General features: G+C 42.3%; 1 protein-coding gene across 4 annotated transcripts in view; it reads right to left on the bottom strand.

The window, feature by feature from the left end:
* Positions 1–15,000, bottom strand: part of LOC127630198 (arf-GAP with Rho-GAP domain, ANK repeat and PH domain-containing protein 1-like) — a 119,760-nt gene that overhangs the window by 51,341 nt on the left and 53,419 nt on the right. For all 4 annotated transcript variants that reach the window (XM_052107671.1, XM_052107669.1, XM_052107670.1 and 1 more), the window contains 3 exons: positions 4,799–4,911; positions 654–742; positions 464–567 (listed from right to left, as the gene is read on the bottom strand). In XM_052107671.1, coding sequence (XP_051963631.1) covers positions 464–567; positions 654–742; positions 4,799–4,911 — 306 coding nt within the window. The remainder of the gene's footprint in view (positions 1–463; positions 568–653; positions 743–4,798; positions 4,912–15,000) is intronic.

Raw genomic sequence — 15,000 nt, 5'->3', positions numbered from 1 at the left:
AGTCTAAAAAAAACTGCAAAAGCATGCAAAACAAATCATCTGAAAAATATTTTTTCGACTATTGATGATAAAATCAGCTTTCTAATGACCCCTAGATTGAACTTGTAGTCCACTCAGAGGCCGAGATATTCACTGAAATAATGAGGGTGTTGCTTGAACTGAACATTTAAGTTGTTCACAAAGCTGTTATATGACTTTGGAAAACTTGAAATATACTACACAAGTTTTATAGACTTTCATTAATATTTTATGGCGTTTCTGTCATTTTTTGAGCTTGATTGCTCCTGGTCACTGTCTGCTTTCATTGTATGGATAAGAGCAGCGTGAACATTCAGTTTAATATCTTCTTTTGCGTTCCACAGAAAAAAGAACGTCATACAGGTTTGGAACCACATGATGGTGAGTAGATGATGTCATTTCTGAGCCGTTCAATTTCCAACAATGCACTGCAGGAAAAACTCACTTTACTGATATGGATGCGTCACAGCCATCATCATCCAGTAGCTCGTCATCGCTGCACAGGCTGTTGTAACGGGGTTTCGTCTCCTTCGGAACCATCAAGGACATCTATTGGATGAAACAGCTGTCAGTCATACAGCATCTGTTCCTTTTGGACAGTCCCTATCAATCTAACACACACAGTCTTGACTCACCTTGTTGGCCATGCCTATGAGTTTAGTGTCTCTGCAGCGGTCCGAGTCCTGATCCTCATGTTCATCTGAACTTCCAGCTGAATCCAGCTCTACAGAGAGCCGTTAAAGAAGTTAATGAGTCAAAGAAAGAAACTCTAGAACAGTTCAATAACAGAATTAGTCACACAGTTTGAGGAACAGTCATCTGTCTTGTGGATGAGTCCGGAATCAAAAGAGCAATTCATTCACAGATCCAACTGCACCGTTCATAAGGACCACTAGGGGGCGCCGCTAAAGCGACACATCCATCCCTGTGATTTCTACAGACAGTTCTTATCCCAAGCGAATTGACGGTAAGAGTAACAATTATAAAGACATCCAGAGTAACAATTATGCTACAGTAATATAGCGGTAGCACTTGTAAATAAAACAACAAACAGCACTTTGTCAGCATTTATTCATCTCGGTTAATGCTAATTTCAACATATGATTTTTATGTGAAGCCGTATATGTTCACATTAGTTAATGCACTAACAACTAACATTAAAATGTAAATAATAAAAATTTTTATTAACAAAGATTAATGAATACTGTAAAAAATATTGAGCTAATGCATTTACTAATGTTAGCAAGTGTAAACTTATAGTAAAGTGCTACCAAACAGTAGTAACCATAGTTTCTGTAGGAACACATGTTTTTTCTATAGTACTATTGTAGTAACCATGATTGTTTTAGGCTAACCGTATTATTATAAATATTATAATTATTATTAATTTAATTTATTGATGGTAACCATGGTTTTAATACAGTATACTGTATCCATATAGTAACCGTGGTTTTACTATACATTAACCATGGTTATTCTTGTGGTTACTCTAGTTTTACTAAAAAATACCATGGGAACGTGAAACTAAAGCCAGGAAAAGCTAAACGATCGCGAGGGAATGCAAAACCATAGCGAGGGAAAGCGAACATATCGCGAAAGAATGCAAAACTATAGCAAGGGAAAGAGAAACTATCGTGAACATATCGTGAGGGAAAGTGAAACTATAGCGAGAGAATGCTAACATATCGCGAGGGAATGTGAAACTAGTTACGACGGAATGCGAAAACTAGAACGAGGGAAAACGAAACTATCACGAAGGAACGCTAAATTATAGCGAGGGAAAACTAGCGAGGGAAAGCGAAACTATAGCGAGGGAACACAAAATTATAGCGAGGGAATGTGAAACTATAGCGAGGGAAAACTAAACTATAGCGAGGGAACGCTAAATTATAGCGAGGGAAACTAGCGAGGGAAAACTAAACTATAGCGAGGGAAACTAGCGAGGGAAAACTAAACTATAGCGAGGGAAAACTAAACTATAGCGAGGGAAAACGAAACTATCATGAAGGAACGCTAAATTATAGCGAGGGAAAGCTAGCGAGGGAAAACGAAACTATCACGAGGGAAAACGAAACTATCACGAGGGAAAACTAAACTCTAGCGAGGGAAAACTGAACTCTAGCGAGGGAAAACTAAACTCTAGCGAGGGAAAACTAAACTATAGGGAGGGAAAACTAAACTATCGCGAGGGAAAACAAAACTATCACGAGGGAAAACGAAACTATCGCGAGGGAAAACTAAACTATAGCGAGGGAAAACAAAACTATAGCGAGGGAAAACTAGCGAGGGAAAACTAAATTATAGCGAGGGAAAACGAAACTATCGCGAGGGAAAACAAAACTATCGCGAGGGAAAACGAAAATATAGCGAGGGAAAACAAAACTATCACGAGGGAAAATGAAACTATAGCAAGGGAAAACTAGCGAGGGAAAACTAAACTATAGCGAGGGAAAACGAAACTATCACGAGGGAAAACAAAACTATCACGAGGGAAAACGAAACTATCGCGAGGGAAAACTAAACTATAGCGAGGGAAAACGAAACTATCGCGAGGGAAAACGAAAATATAGCAAGGGAAAACTAGCGAGGGAAAACTAAATTATAGCGAGGGAAAACGAAACTATCGCGAGGGAAAACAAAACTATCACGAGGGAAAACGAAACTATCGCGAGGGAAAACGAAAATATAGCGAGGGAAAACGAAACTATCACGAGGGAAAATGAAACTATCACGAGGGAAAACAAAACTATCACGAGAGAAAACGAAACTATCGTGAGGGAAAACTAAACTATAGCGAGGGAAAGCTAAACTATAGCGAGGGAAAACTAGCGAGGGAAAACTAAACTATAGCGAGGGAAAACTAAACTATAGCGAGGGAAAACTAAACTATAGCGAGGGAAAGCTAGCGAGGGAAAACTAAACTATAGCGACGGAAAACTAAACTATAGCGAGGGAAAGCTAAACTATAGCGAGGGAAAGCTAAACTATAGCAAGGGAAAACTAAACTATAGCGAGGGAAAACTAGCGAGGGAAAACTAAACTATAGCGAGGGAAAACGAAACTATAGTGAGGGAACGCTAAGCTATAGCGAGGGAAAACTAAACTATCACGAGGGAAAACTAAACTATAGCAAGGGATAACTAAACTATCGCGAGGGAACGCTAAATTATAGCGAGGGAAATCTAGCGAGGGAAAACTAAACTATAGCGAGGGAAAACGAAACTATTGCGAGGGAAAACAAAACTATCACGAGGGAAAACAAAACTATAGCGAGGGAAAACTAGCGAGGGAAAACTAAACTATAGCAAGGGATAACGAAACTATCGCGAGGGAACGCTAAATTATAGCGAGGGAAATCTAGCGAGGGAAAACTAAACTATAGCGAGGGAAAACGAAACTATCGCGAGGGAAAACAAAACTATCACGAGGGAAAACAAAACTATAGCGAGGGAAAACTAGCGAGGGAAAACTAAACTATAGCGAGGGAAAACGAAACTATCGGGAGGGAAAAATAAACTATAGCGAGGGAACGCTAAGCTATAGCGAGGGAAAACTAAACTATCACGAGGGAAAACTAAACTATAGCAAGGGATAACTAAACTATCGCGAGGGAACGCTAAATTATAGCGAGGGAAATCTAGCGAGGGAAAACTAAACTATAGCGAGGGAAAACGAAACTATTGCGAGGGAAAACAAAACTATCACGAGGGAAAACAAAACTATAGCGAGGGAAAACTAAACTATAGCGAGGGAAAACTAGCAAGGGAAAACTAAACTATAGCGAGGGAAAACTAAACTATAGCGAGGGAAAACTAAACTATAGCGAGGGAAAACAAAACTATCGCGAGGGAAAACTAGCAAGGGAAAACTAAACTATAGCGAGGGAAAACTAAACTATAGCGAGGGAAAACAAAACTATCGCGAGGGAAAACTAAACTATAGCGAGGGAAAACTAAACTATAGCGAGGGAAAACTAGCAAGGGAAAACTAAACTATAGCGAGGGAAAACTAAACTATAGCGAGGGAAAACAAAACTATCGCGAGGGAAAACTAAACTATAGCGAGGGAAAACTAAACTGTCGCGAGGGAAAACTAAACTATAGCGAGGGAAAACTAAACTATAGCGAGGGAAAACTAAACTATCGCGAGGGAAAACTAGCGAGGGAAAACTAAACTATAGCGAGGGAAAACTAAACTATCGCGAGGGAAAACTAGCGAGGGAAAACTAAACTATAGTGAGGGAAAACGAAAATATCGCGAGGGAAAGCTAAACTATCGCGAGGGAACGCAAAACTCTTCTCAAAGAGTTTTGCGTTCATTGTTTTCACAAATTCACGTTTTTGTATGTTTAAACGGAGACGATAACAGCATTGAAAAACTTTCAAAAGTTTGCATTTTCAGGCCCCAAAACGCCGCTGTCGTGTAAACGAACAGCCAAAAGCGCATAAAAGGTTTTACCTTTTTAGTTGAAAACGTTGTCGCGTGAAAGGCCCCTTTGAGGGTTTAAAGAGATACGCCCTGTTTTATCATTTTTGTATTCAACAAAATAGCGACCTGCATTTTGGTTACATCACCTGACTTTTTGGTTTATCCAAATCTTTGTCCAATCAAATGATCTCTTGAATGAGAATGACCCCGCCCCCTTATTTCACCTGACACGCCTACCAAAGCCAAGTAGCAAACCATGTTTAATGACTATAAACCACCTCATAAATACCCAACCGCTGCATCTGCACATGGACAACACACATCAAACAGGGTCCTGGAGGAGTCAACTCACTGTTTCTAAGGGTTGGCAGCGGGACTTCTCTTCTGGGTCTTTCCCTCGGAGATCTGATCCGAGGTGAAATATCTGGAGCTCGATATGTTTCCAAGAGATCATCCGCAGGAGAGCTGGAGGAGTGCAGAGAAGGAGAGAAAGAGGAAGTACCGTTATCATTCTCAAGGTTAGATGATAATCTGGAGATGGCCGTGATCAGTCGGCTCAACTTCTTCATTCTGATGGAACGTCAGTCAGCAGCTCCGATCACACAAACTCTGTTTAGTCTCGCTCGCTCTGTCTCTCACTCACTCGCTGTGTGTTCATGTAGCTGCAGGTCTCCATGATGTGACGTTACACACACCTCACTCAACAGGTTTCACGAGCAGCTCTAAGTGATAATGATCAACTTGCACACCCGGACGGCACTTAAATGAGTCACTCAACACAAACACAACAGGTGCGGAGACACACAGAGATATTACGGCGATTTAAAGCCGACAGACAGAGATGTGGAAGAGCAGATGTGCAACTAAACAAGAGAAGTACATCAGAGTCTCTAGTTTGAGACGCCTCACATGTCCTCCGCTGACAGCTTCATTGAATTCTACCCGCTCAACACCAGTTTCGTGCTCTGACTTTACATTGTGATCAGTTGAATGCCACTTTGGTGTGGTTGGTACTTTTATTCACCACTTCAAGAAATCACACGAGTTACAGCTAACGCTCAAAAAACCTTAATTCAACATCAAACATGCTTTAATACCGTTAACAGACGTTGTCTGTTATTTTAACACATCAACACTTGAGCTCTGATTCACTCGCCTTCAAGGTTCATGACGTCAGCGTGTATGAAGAGGTTTATATGTGGAGGACGTACAAACAGTGTTAGCTACTTTCAGGGTCGTATTCCGCGGGGGGTCTGGGTAGCTCAGTGGTAAAGACACTGACTACCACATCTGGAGTCATGAGTTTGAATCCAGGGCATGCTGAGTGACTACAGTCAGGTCTCCTTAGCAACCAAATTGGCCCGGTTGCTAGGGAGGGTCTGGGTATCTCAGCGAGTATTGACGCTGACTATCACACCTGGAGTCGCTAGTTTAAATCCAGGGCGTGCTGAGTGACTCCAGCCAGGTCTCCTTAGCAACCAAATTGGCCCGGTTGCTAGGGAGGGTAGAGTCACATGGGGTAACCCCCTCATGGTCGCTATAATGTGGTTCTCGCTCTCGGTGGGGCATGTGGCATGTGGCGAGTTGAATGTGGATGCCGCGGAGAATAGCGTGAAGCCCACACAAGCGCTACGTCTCCACGGTAACGCGCTCAACAAGTCACGTGATAAGATGCTCGGAGGCAACTGAGATTCATCCTCCGCCGCCCGGATTGAGGCGATTGGTGAACAAGGGAAACTAAAAATTATAATAATTATTATTCCGCTACAGATTACAGAATACAAGCTGTAAAATGTAATTTGTAACATATTCCATTAGATTACTCAATGTCAGTAATGTAATCTATATACTTTGGATTACTTCTTCAGCACTGGCAGATTTATTCACTTTTTTTTTTTTTACAACAAACAAGTAAATTATCTGAAAAACAAAAAAAAGCCTAAATATCTCATGCAGTTTTGCTACTCTAGTAAATATGCCATGTTTAAGAATATTTAGATATATTTAAATTCTCATTAAGAATAAGAGTTTTGCCGTACGTGTTTGCTCTAATCTCAAAAAGTCTCACAAGAGGAAAAAAATGTTTCATTTTGTCATATAATCCTTTATCAAATATAATCGAGTCTGGTAACAGATGCACGTTAAAGCAAGAAATAGCATTTTAGCTTAGCATAATGCTAAACCGTCACATGACAATTTACACAAAGTGAACTATTTCTGCGGCTCCAAACTTCAAAACCCCAAAACAGCATTTCTGATCGTATGTACGAATTTCTGATCGTATGTGGATTCTGTTCAAAGAACGAGGCAAAAAATATAATATTTGTAGATTTCTATACGATCTTAAATGCTACAGTGATTAGCATTTCTTGTAAAAATCCCCCAAACGCATTAGAAACATTGACAAGGCATATAATCATGTGTTTATTGCATTTATGTTTCATCTGTCACAGAGTTTGTTACAAACTATCAAGAGAAAGTTCCTCAATGACGTCATGTTCCAACAGTCCAACACATCAAAGGAAAATGTTTCTTTATATGTATAATTGTTTTACAAGGAAAGTCTAAATACTAAATGAAACAAATGACAATAAAAGTAATCTCAGTAATCAAAATACTTTTTGAATGTAACTGTAATCTGATTACCAAAAACTTAAATTGTAACTGTAGTGGATTACAGTTACTTATATTTTGTATTTTAAACATGTAATCCAGTTACATGTATTCGAGTACTTAATAGAATACATGGATCCAAAAAAACATGACGCACTGAAAAACACATTTTGGGAGCTTCTGTGTTAGTTACAGGACTGAAAACAGATGATGTTTCCATTTCCTCACATCTGTCAAAACGGTTTCCTGTGACCTCTAAAGTCCAGAGAAACAATTGGACCTTCCATTTCCAGAGACCAATGAAACTAATAGTTAAAGGAATAGTTGACAAGGATGGAAACCTTCATGTAGCTCTTTGTAGCATCACCAAATAACACTAGAGAGAGTAAGAGAGAGAGAGAGACCCCGAGAGGCTTCTCATGGTCAGTCTCTCTCCTCAGATCTGATTTTAAACAGACAACCTGCATAAATATCTATTTACGGCCTCACAAAGGAACACAGACCGACTGAAATGACTGAAGTTTCACTAGATCAAGTGTCAAAGTGAAAACTGAAACCGCTCTGTTCTTACAACATGATTTTGTCTCATTGCGGAGTCTGTTGAGCGTGACATCAGATCAAAACATCTCCAGACCGTCTGAACGCGTTTGAGCACATATGAGGTAGTAACAGTGTTGCAGTTTGATATAGTGGATCGGGTTAAAGTGACAGTAATGATTATATATTGTTACTGATATTTAAAAATGAGTATGTGCTGAATATAAGGATCTTGTGCTTGATTAAAATTTGGTATATTATTTTATTACTTATTTGTATATATACACACCACAAAAGCTTTGAAAAGATCCTTTCATAAGGTATATTTCAAAGTGTGAACTAATATTTCTGTGTATATTCATATATGCTGCATGCTCGGTCATTATAAAGATCTCATTATTTCCACCATACGTTCCTCATACCTTTGAAGTTGGACCTTGTCTTAGGGATGGGTGGGATATCGACTTAAGGTAGGTTGGTATATTTTCAAACAGGATATAAGATGAGACAATACGGTTTATATCAATATAGTTTGATGTTGCGTTACATAACCTGTTTCTTCCAGGTTACCCACACTCTCTCTCTGCATCTCCACGAAATCCCCGCCCCTACTCTCTCTCTGCGTCTCCACGCAAACCCCGCCCCACACTCCCTCTGTGTCTCCGCGCAAACCCCGCCCCCACTCTCCTTGTGTCTCCGCACAAACCCCGCCCCCACACTCCCTCTGTGTCTCCGCGCAAACCCCGCCCCCACTCTCCTTGTGTCTCCGCGCAAACCCCGCCCCCACTCTCCCTCAGCGTCTCCGCAAAATCCCCGCCCCCACACTCCCTCTGCCTCGGTGCACAAACCCCGCCCCACTCTCCCTCTCGCACAAACCCCGCCCCACTCTCCCTCTGCACACAAACCCCACCCCACTCTCCCTCTGTGCGCAAACCCCGCCTCCACAGTACCTCTGCATCTGCATGCAAACCCCGCCCCCAATCTACCTCTGGGCACAAACCCTGCCCCCACACTCCCTCTGTGTCTCCGCGCAAACCCCGCCCCCACTCTCCTTGTGTCTCCGCGCAAACCCCGGCCCCACTCTCCCTCAGCGTCTCCGCGCAAACCCCGCCCCCACACTCCCTCTGCCTCGGTGCACAAACCCCGCCCCACTCTCCCTCTCGCACAAACCCCGCCCCACTCTCCCTCTGCACACAAACCCCACCCCACTCTCCCTCTGTGCGCAAACCAAGCCTCCACAGTACCTCTGCATCTGCATGCAAACCCCGCCCCCAATCTACCTCTGGGCACAAACCCCGCCCCAACTCTCCCGCTGCATCTGCACACAAACCCCGCCTCCACTATCCCTCTGCATCTGCATGCAAACCCCGCCTCCACTATCCCTCTGCATCTGCATGCAAACCCCACCCCCACTCTCCCTCTGCATCTGCATGCAAACCCCGCCTCCACTCTCCCTCTGCGCCTGCATGCAAACCCCGCCCCCACTCTCCCTCTGCATCTGCATGCAAACCCCACCTCCACCCTGCATCTGCTCGCAAACCCCGCCCCCACTCTCCCTCTGCAAGCAAACCCCGCCTCCACTCTCCCTCTGCATCTGCAAGCAAACCCCGCCTCCACTGTCCCTCTGCATCTTCACGCAAACCCCGCCCCCACTCTCCCTCTGCAAGCAAACCCCGCCTCCACTCTCCCTCTGCATGCAAACCCCGCCTCCACTCTCCCTCTGCACGCAAACCCCGCCCCCACTCTCCCTCTGCAAGCAAACCCCGCCTCCACTCTCCCTCTGCATCTGCATGCAAACCCCGCCTCCACTCTCCCTCTGCATCTGCATGCAAACCCCGCCTCCACTCTCCCTCTGCATCTGCATGCAAACCCCGCCCCCACTCTCCCTCTGCACGCAAACCCCGCCTCCACTCTCCCTCTGCATGCAAACCCCGCCTCCACTCTCCCTCTGCATCTACACGCAACCCCCGCCCCCACTCCCCCTCAGAAATGTTGGTATTGTGATAAATGTATATATTGTGAATGGTATCTTGCAGCAATAACATGATGGAAAAGTATCTCATTCCATAGAAGTGTGAGCACCCTTACTGTAAATGATGGTGATGGAGTCTTTATATGAACACGGCGCGTACGTCACATAAAATAACCTCCTCTACCAATACTATTAGGTTGGCCATGTCGTCATTTTAGAAAACAGAAACAGAAACTCTGACATGTTACTTGTGCATGTTACTTTGGGCTCTGCATGTCATCTGCACAGAATGCCATAAACAGGTTGCATCAAAAAGTGGAAGCACTTCAAATCACTTCAACCATTTACAAGAGCGCCATAAACGGCAGTATGTGTTCAACTTCATGCTGCTGCAGCTGCGACCCGGCCAAAATTTCAGCCTAAAAATACATACATATGATTTCTGGTCCATACCGGCCGTACCCTGTCTAGACTGACAAGACACTGAACCAAAGACTAAATTGAGCCAGCGTTTCAGAAACATAATTTGGTTGCTTATTTAAAGGCAGGTGATTTTAACTGGTGCTCAAAAAGACCCGTTTTACTGTAAAAACTGACACTAAACGCTCCAGTGATCAGTGGAACTTTCCGTATCGAGTGGTCAAACGTGTCCACTAATAGAGTTCCAGGAAGTGAATAACAAAAGTACAAAGTTCAACATTGACCAAATATATCAGTAGGAAAGTTAGTGAAAACAGCCATCTCTGAAAAGTGTGTGTGTGTGTGTGTGTGTGTGTGTGTGTGTGTGTGTGTGTGAGTGTGTGTGTGTGTGTGTGTGTGTGTGTGTGTGTGTGTGTGTGTGTGTGTGAGAGTGTGTGTGTGTGTGTGTGTGTGTGTGTGTGTGTGTGTGTGTGTGTGTGTGTGTGTGTGTGTGTGTGTGTGTGTGTGTGTGTGTGTGAAGCACTAAATCGAGATATAGTAATGTGTTTATAAATGCATAAAACATCCCAGGTAACAACATTGCTGCATGCGTGTAGCTTGCAGCACATGCAATGAAATAAACAACTCAAATGCAACTCCACCTGCAACCTGAAACTGTTATTCTTTCATTTGTATTGCCAGGAGAATATAACATAATATGACACAATGGTGTACATATAAATTAATTAATTCACATTTGATAATCCTGTTTAAAAATAGAAAATATGGGGTAAATTAAAAGAAAAGAACAGGTTTAAAGTCACAATTGTTTGAATATGCGGTCTAATGAAGCTCGCTCATAACGTCTGTGCATATGTATAAAATACTGACAAATGATAATTCTTCTTTAATGAAATGTGAATTAATAATGCAAACAAATAACTCTCGAATGTGGACGTCCTTGTGAATGCTGAAAGCTGCAGTTAAGCCTTCATCTCCATTGTAACGTTTAGCCGGAAAATAAACGTTCTGGTGTTTATACGTTTGTTGTTGCTCTTTTTACGGCAGTTGGCAAAACAAGCGTAATTGCCCCGATCGCCTCCAACTTAATGGTTGTTACAGTGGGAGAAAGAGCTCTGCGGCGTTCATCTCTGGCCTGGTGATAGTCTATGGTTATAGCGCCTCTTAGTGGTTTAGAGCTGCTAATAATAGGCTGGAGAATTATGTTAGCATTTGTGGAGTTGCATTAGCATGGTCCTATTTAGCAGACCGCTACCACTTTGTCTGTGTAAATGAGGAATTGTCAAACCAAACAAAAGTAAAGTATGGAGTGCCGCAGGGGTCAGTTTTAGGGCCTCTGCTTTTCTCCATGTATATGCTTCCCCTGGGAGATATTATCAGGAATCATTTAATAAGTTTCCACTGCTATGCTGAAGATACACAACTTTATATTTCTTCAAAACCTGATGAGATTTCACAGTTCTGAAATTAGCAGAGTGTATCAATGAAATAAAAGATTGGATGGCCAGAAATTTCCTTCTACTCAATTCTGACAAAACAGAGGTTCTAATTATTGGACCAAAAAACTCTAAAAATAAGCCACTAAAATATAATTTGACTCTAGATGGATGTACTGTTACATCATCTTCAACAGTGAATAACTTAGGTGTTATATTTGATACAATCTGTCCTTTTGAAAATCAAATTACAAATGTTTGTAGAACAGCATTCTTCCACCTCAGAAATATTGCTAAATTAAGGCACATGCTCTCTGTTGCTGATGCCGAAAAACTAATTCATGCGTTCATGACCTCAAGACTAGATTATTGTAATGCATTACTGGGAGGATGTCCAGCAAGATCAATAAATAAACTTCAATTGGTTCAAAATGCAGCAGCCAGAGTGCTGACGAGAACCAAGAAATATGATCATATTAGCCCCATTTTATCATTGTTACATTGTTACCCGTTAAATTACGTATTAATTATAATATTCTGTAACTACATACAAAGCTTTGAATGGTCTCCGCAGTACTTAAGTGATCTTCTACTGCACTATATTCCATCACGTTCATTATGATCACAAAATTCTGCCGTGTTAATAGTTCCTAGAATATCAAAATCCACTAAAGGAGGAAGATCCTTTTCATATTTGGCTCCTAAACTATGGAATGGTCTCCCAAACACTGTTCTGAGACTGCAGACACACTCTCTCAGTTTAAGTCTAGACTAAAGACTCATCTATTTATCCAGGCATACACCTAATTTATCCTCCAACACACAATTAGGCTGCTTTAGTTGGGTCTGCCGGAACCAGAAACAGTGATCATGATTTATAACAAAATTGAGTGGCATCCGTGCTAATATTATTTTATTTGTTTCCCTGTCTCAACCTCGGGACTCCTATCCTGAGGTCACCAGAACCGGCTGGATCCAGCACCATTCCTGCTTCATGTTGGACTCCACTGCTACATGTCGCAGAATGATGATGACTAAATGCAGTCGGTGCCAAACATCACTTCAATCTATTATGATGGACTTCAGAGGATGAACTGATGCCAACTCTAACCATAAGACATGGGATACTTCATATGCCACTGTCTGAACCTTGGATTTAGGACAGACCTCACCGAACCTCACCGATTGATCTCTGCCTGCATCACCTCGGTCTAATGATGGACTGCACTCTTATAACGGAATACATCAACTATCAACTAATTGCCAACAAAAGCCTCATCAGACAATTAACAAGGACAATTTCATCTGTGTGAACTTCTGCAGTTAATCCAGATGAACTTCAAAGACATCATTAATCTCACAGTTCATACACAATCTATGTTTAAACACCGACCCTTAACATTTACATTTTACATTTACCTAACCCTAACCCTAACCCTAACCCCTAACCCTACATTTGGCAGATGCTTTTATCCAAAGCGACTTACAGTGCACTTATTACAGGGACAATCCCCCCGGAGCAACCTGGAGTTAAGTGTCTTACTCAAGGACACAATGGTGGTGACTGTGGGGATCAAACCAGCAACCTTATGAGTACCAATGTATTATACAGAGCACTTATTACAGGGACAATCCCCCCGGAGCAACCTGGAGTTAAGTGCCTTGCTCAAGGACACAATGGTGGTGACTGTGGGGATCCAACCAGCAACCTTCTGAATACCAATGTATTATACAGAGCACTTATTACAGGGACAATCCCCCCGGAGCAACCTGGAGTTAAGTGTCTTACTCAAGGACACAATGGTGGTGACTGTGGGGATCCAACCAGCAACCTTCTGAATACCAATGTATTATACAGAGCACTTATTACAGGGACAATCCCCCCGGAGCAACCTGGAGTTAAGTGTCTTGCTCAAGGGCCCAACAGTGGCATCTTGGTGGTGCTGGGGCTTGAACCCCCGACCTTCTGGTCAGTAACCCTGAGCCTCAACCACTGAGCCACCACTGCCCACTGCCCCTTAACACTTACTTAGTTTACTTTAAACCATATATTATGGGGTCAGTCAGAGGGGAACTGGCCCCCACATTGAGTCTGGTTTAGGGTTAGGGTTAGACAAAACAGAGGACAAAATCACCTTTTCAAAATATCTCTAAACGACATTCACTGAATAAGATGCTTAGATCAGCTTTAAGAGAATGTATCTTGAATATAAATGTATTATTGTACTTGTTCACAATAAAGACAAAACACACAGTATTCAAGATATATTCTCTAAAGCAAGTATAAATATGTCATACGCTGCTTCTCAGGTGAATACATCTTGTTTTAAGGATTTTTAAATATGCTATAATATTAAATATTACCCTCCCTAGCGACCGGGCTAATTTGGTTACCCCATGTGACTCTACCCTCCCTAGCAACCAGGCCAATTTGGTGGCTTAGGAGACACTCCGCACAAACATTCTCTTCTTAATAGAGCAGCGCATCGCCAATTGTCTTCACGATAAGATGCACACGTGACACATGTATTATGATTCACTACGTCGTGAGCAATCACGTTACAGTCTGGCTGCAGCAAGCTTGCGCAGGGGACGCGCGTCTCGGCGTGAGACAGTGCATCACCCGGGAGAAATTTGAAACTCTCGTGTTGTTTGTCACGCGACTCAAAGCGGTTCTGACTACAGATATTCCAGTTTCACGCTTATTTATACAACTCCCCCTCCTTATTATTTAAACTTTAATAAAGGATGATTTAAAAGGTATAACGCCAGGTACGGCTCCGCTTTATTTCACGTCACAACGCATTTTTGTATAATAAATCCCTTATACTTTACGATCTACATCACCTTAATCGGTTGGGAGTGCATCTGGACTGTGAGCGATTCTTTCTTCCTCAATCAAGAACGAGCTGAAGTGCTGATCTCCCGCGTCATCGTTAGCGTTTCAAAAGATCTCATGTTGCGTTAAATGAAATCAAACGACTATTCAACAATTCACATTTTAGAAGCACATTTTTTATTGTCCATTTAGTTAATGTAGACTAATCGTTTCAGCCAAGTGTGCCGCACAAGCCCTCAAAAGTGAAGCCAAAACGTCTCGATCGCCCCCCAGTGGCTGGTCCTAGTATAGGTCATAAGCCCCGCCTCCCCATGTTATTCAACGTGAGACGTGAGACCAACTAAACAATTAAATTACACTTCACATGTCTTTTTTCCAAAGATAGTTTCTGTCATTTACTGTCGTTTCTATCACGTTGATGTCATTTCAAGTGTTTGTTTTCAACATAAGTTTGTTTTTAGTTATTTGATGCTATAAAAACGCTGCTGTGACATCATGATTGACAGCTGTGATTGACAGGTTCTCTGAGTGAAGTAGTCACCGAAGCACCAACAGACTTTTTGGGGGATCTTCGGAGGACTGAGGAGATTGGAGCTTTAAATTTAATATCTACATTTCTATAATTAATTATTTCACACCGTCATAAGTCATAAGTCAAAAGGGGCGTGTGCTTGCGACTGATTCAGCAAGAGTGAGGGCAGGCCTTGATTTCGCGGCTTTACTTCCTGCTCACTACT

The sequence above is a fragment of the Xyrauchen texanus genome, chromosome 36 (assembly GCF_025860055.1).
Source record: "Xyrauchen texanus isolate HMW12.3.18 chromosome 36, RBS_HiC_50CHRs, whole genome shotgun sequence".
In the NCBI taxonomy this organism is placed as follows: Eukaryota; Metazoa; Chordata; class Actinopteri; order Cypriniformes; family Catostomidae; genus Xyrauchen; species Xyrauchen texanus.
Note: the sequence above shows the minus strand (reverse complement) of the source record. Positions and strands in the feature narration are given on the sequence as shown.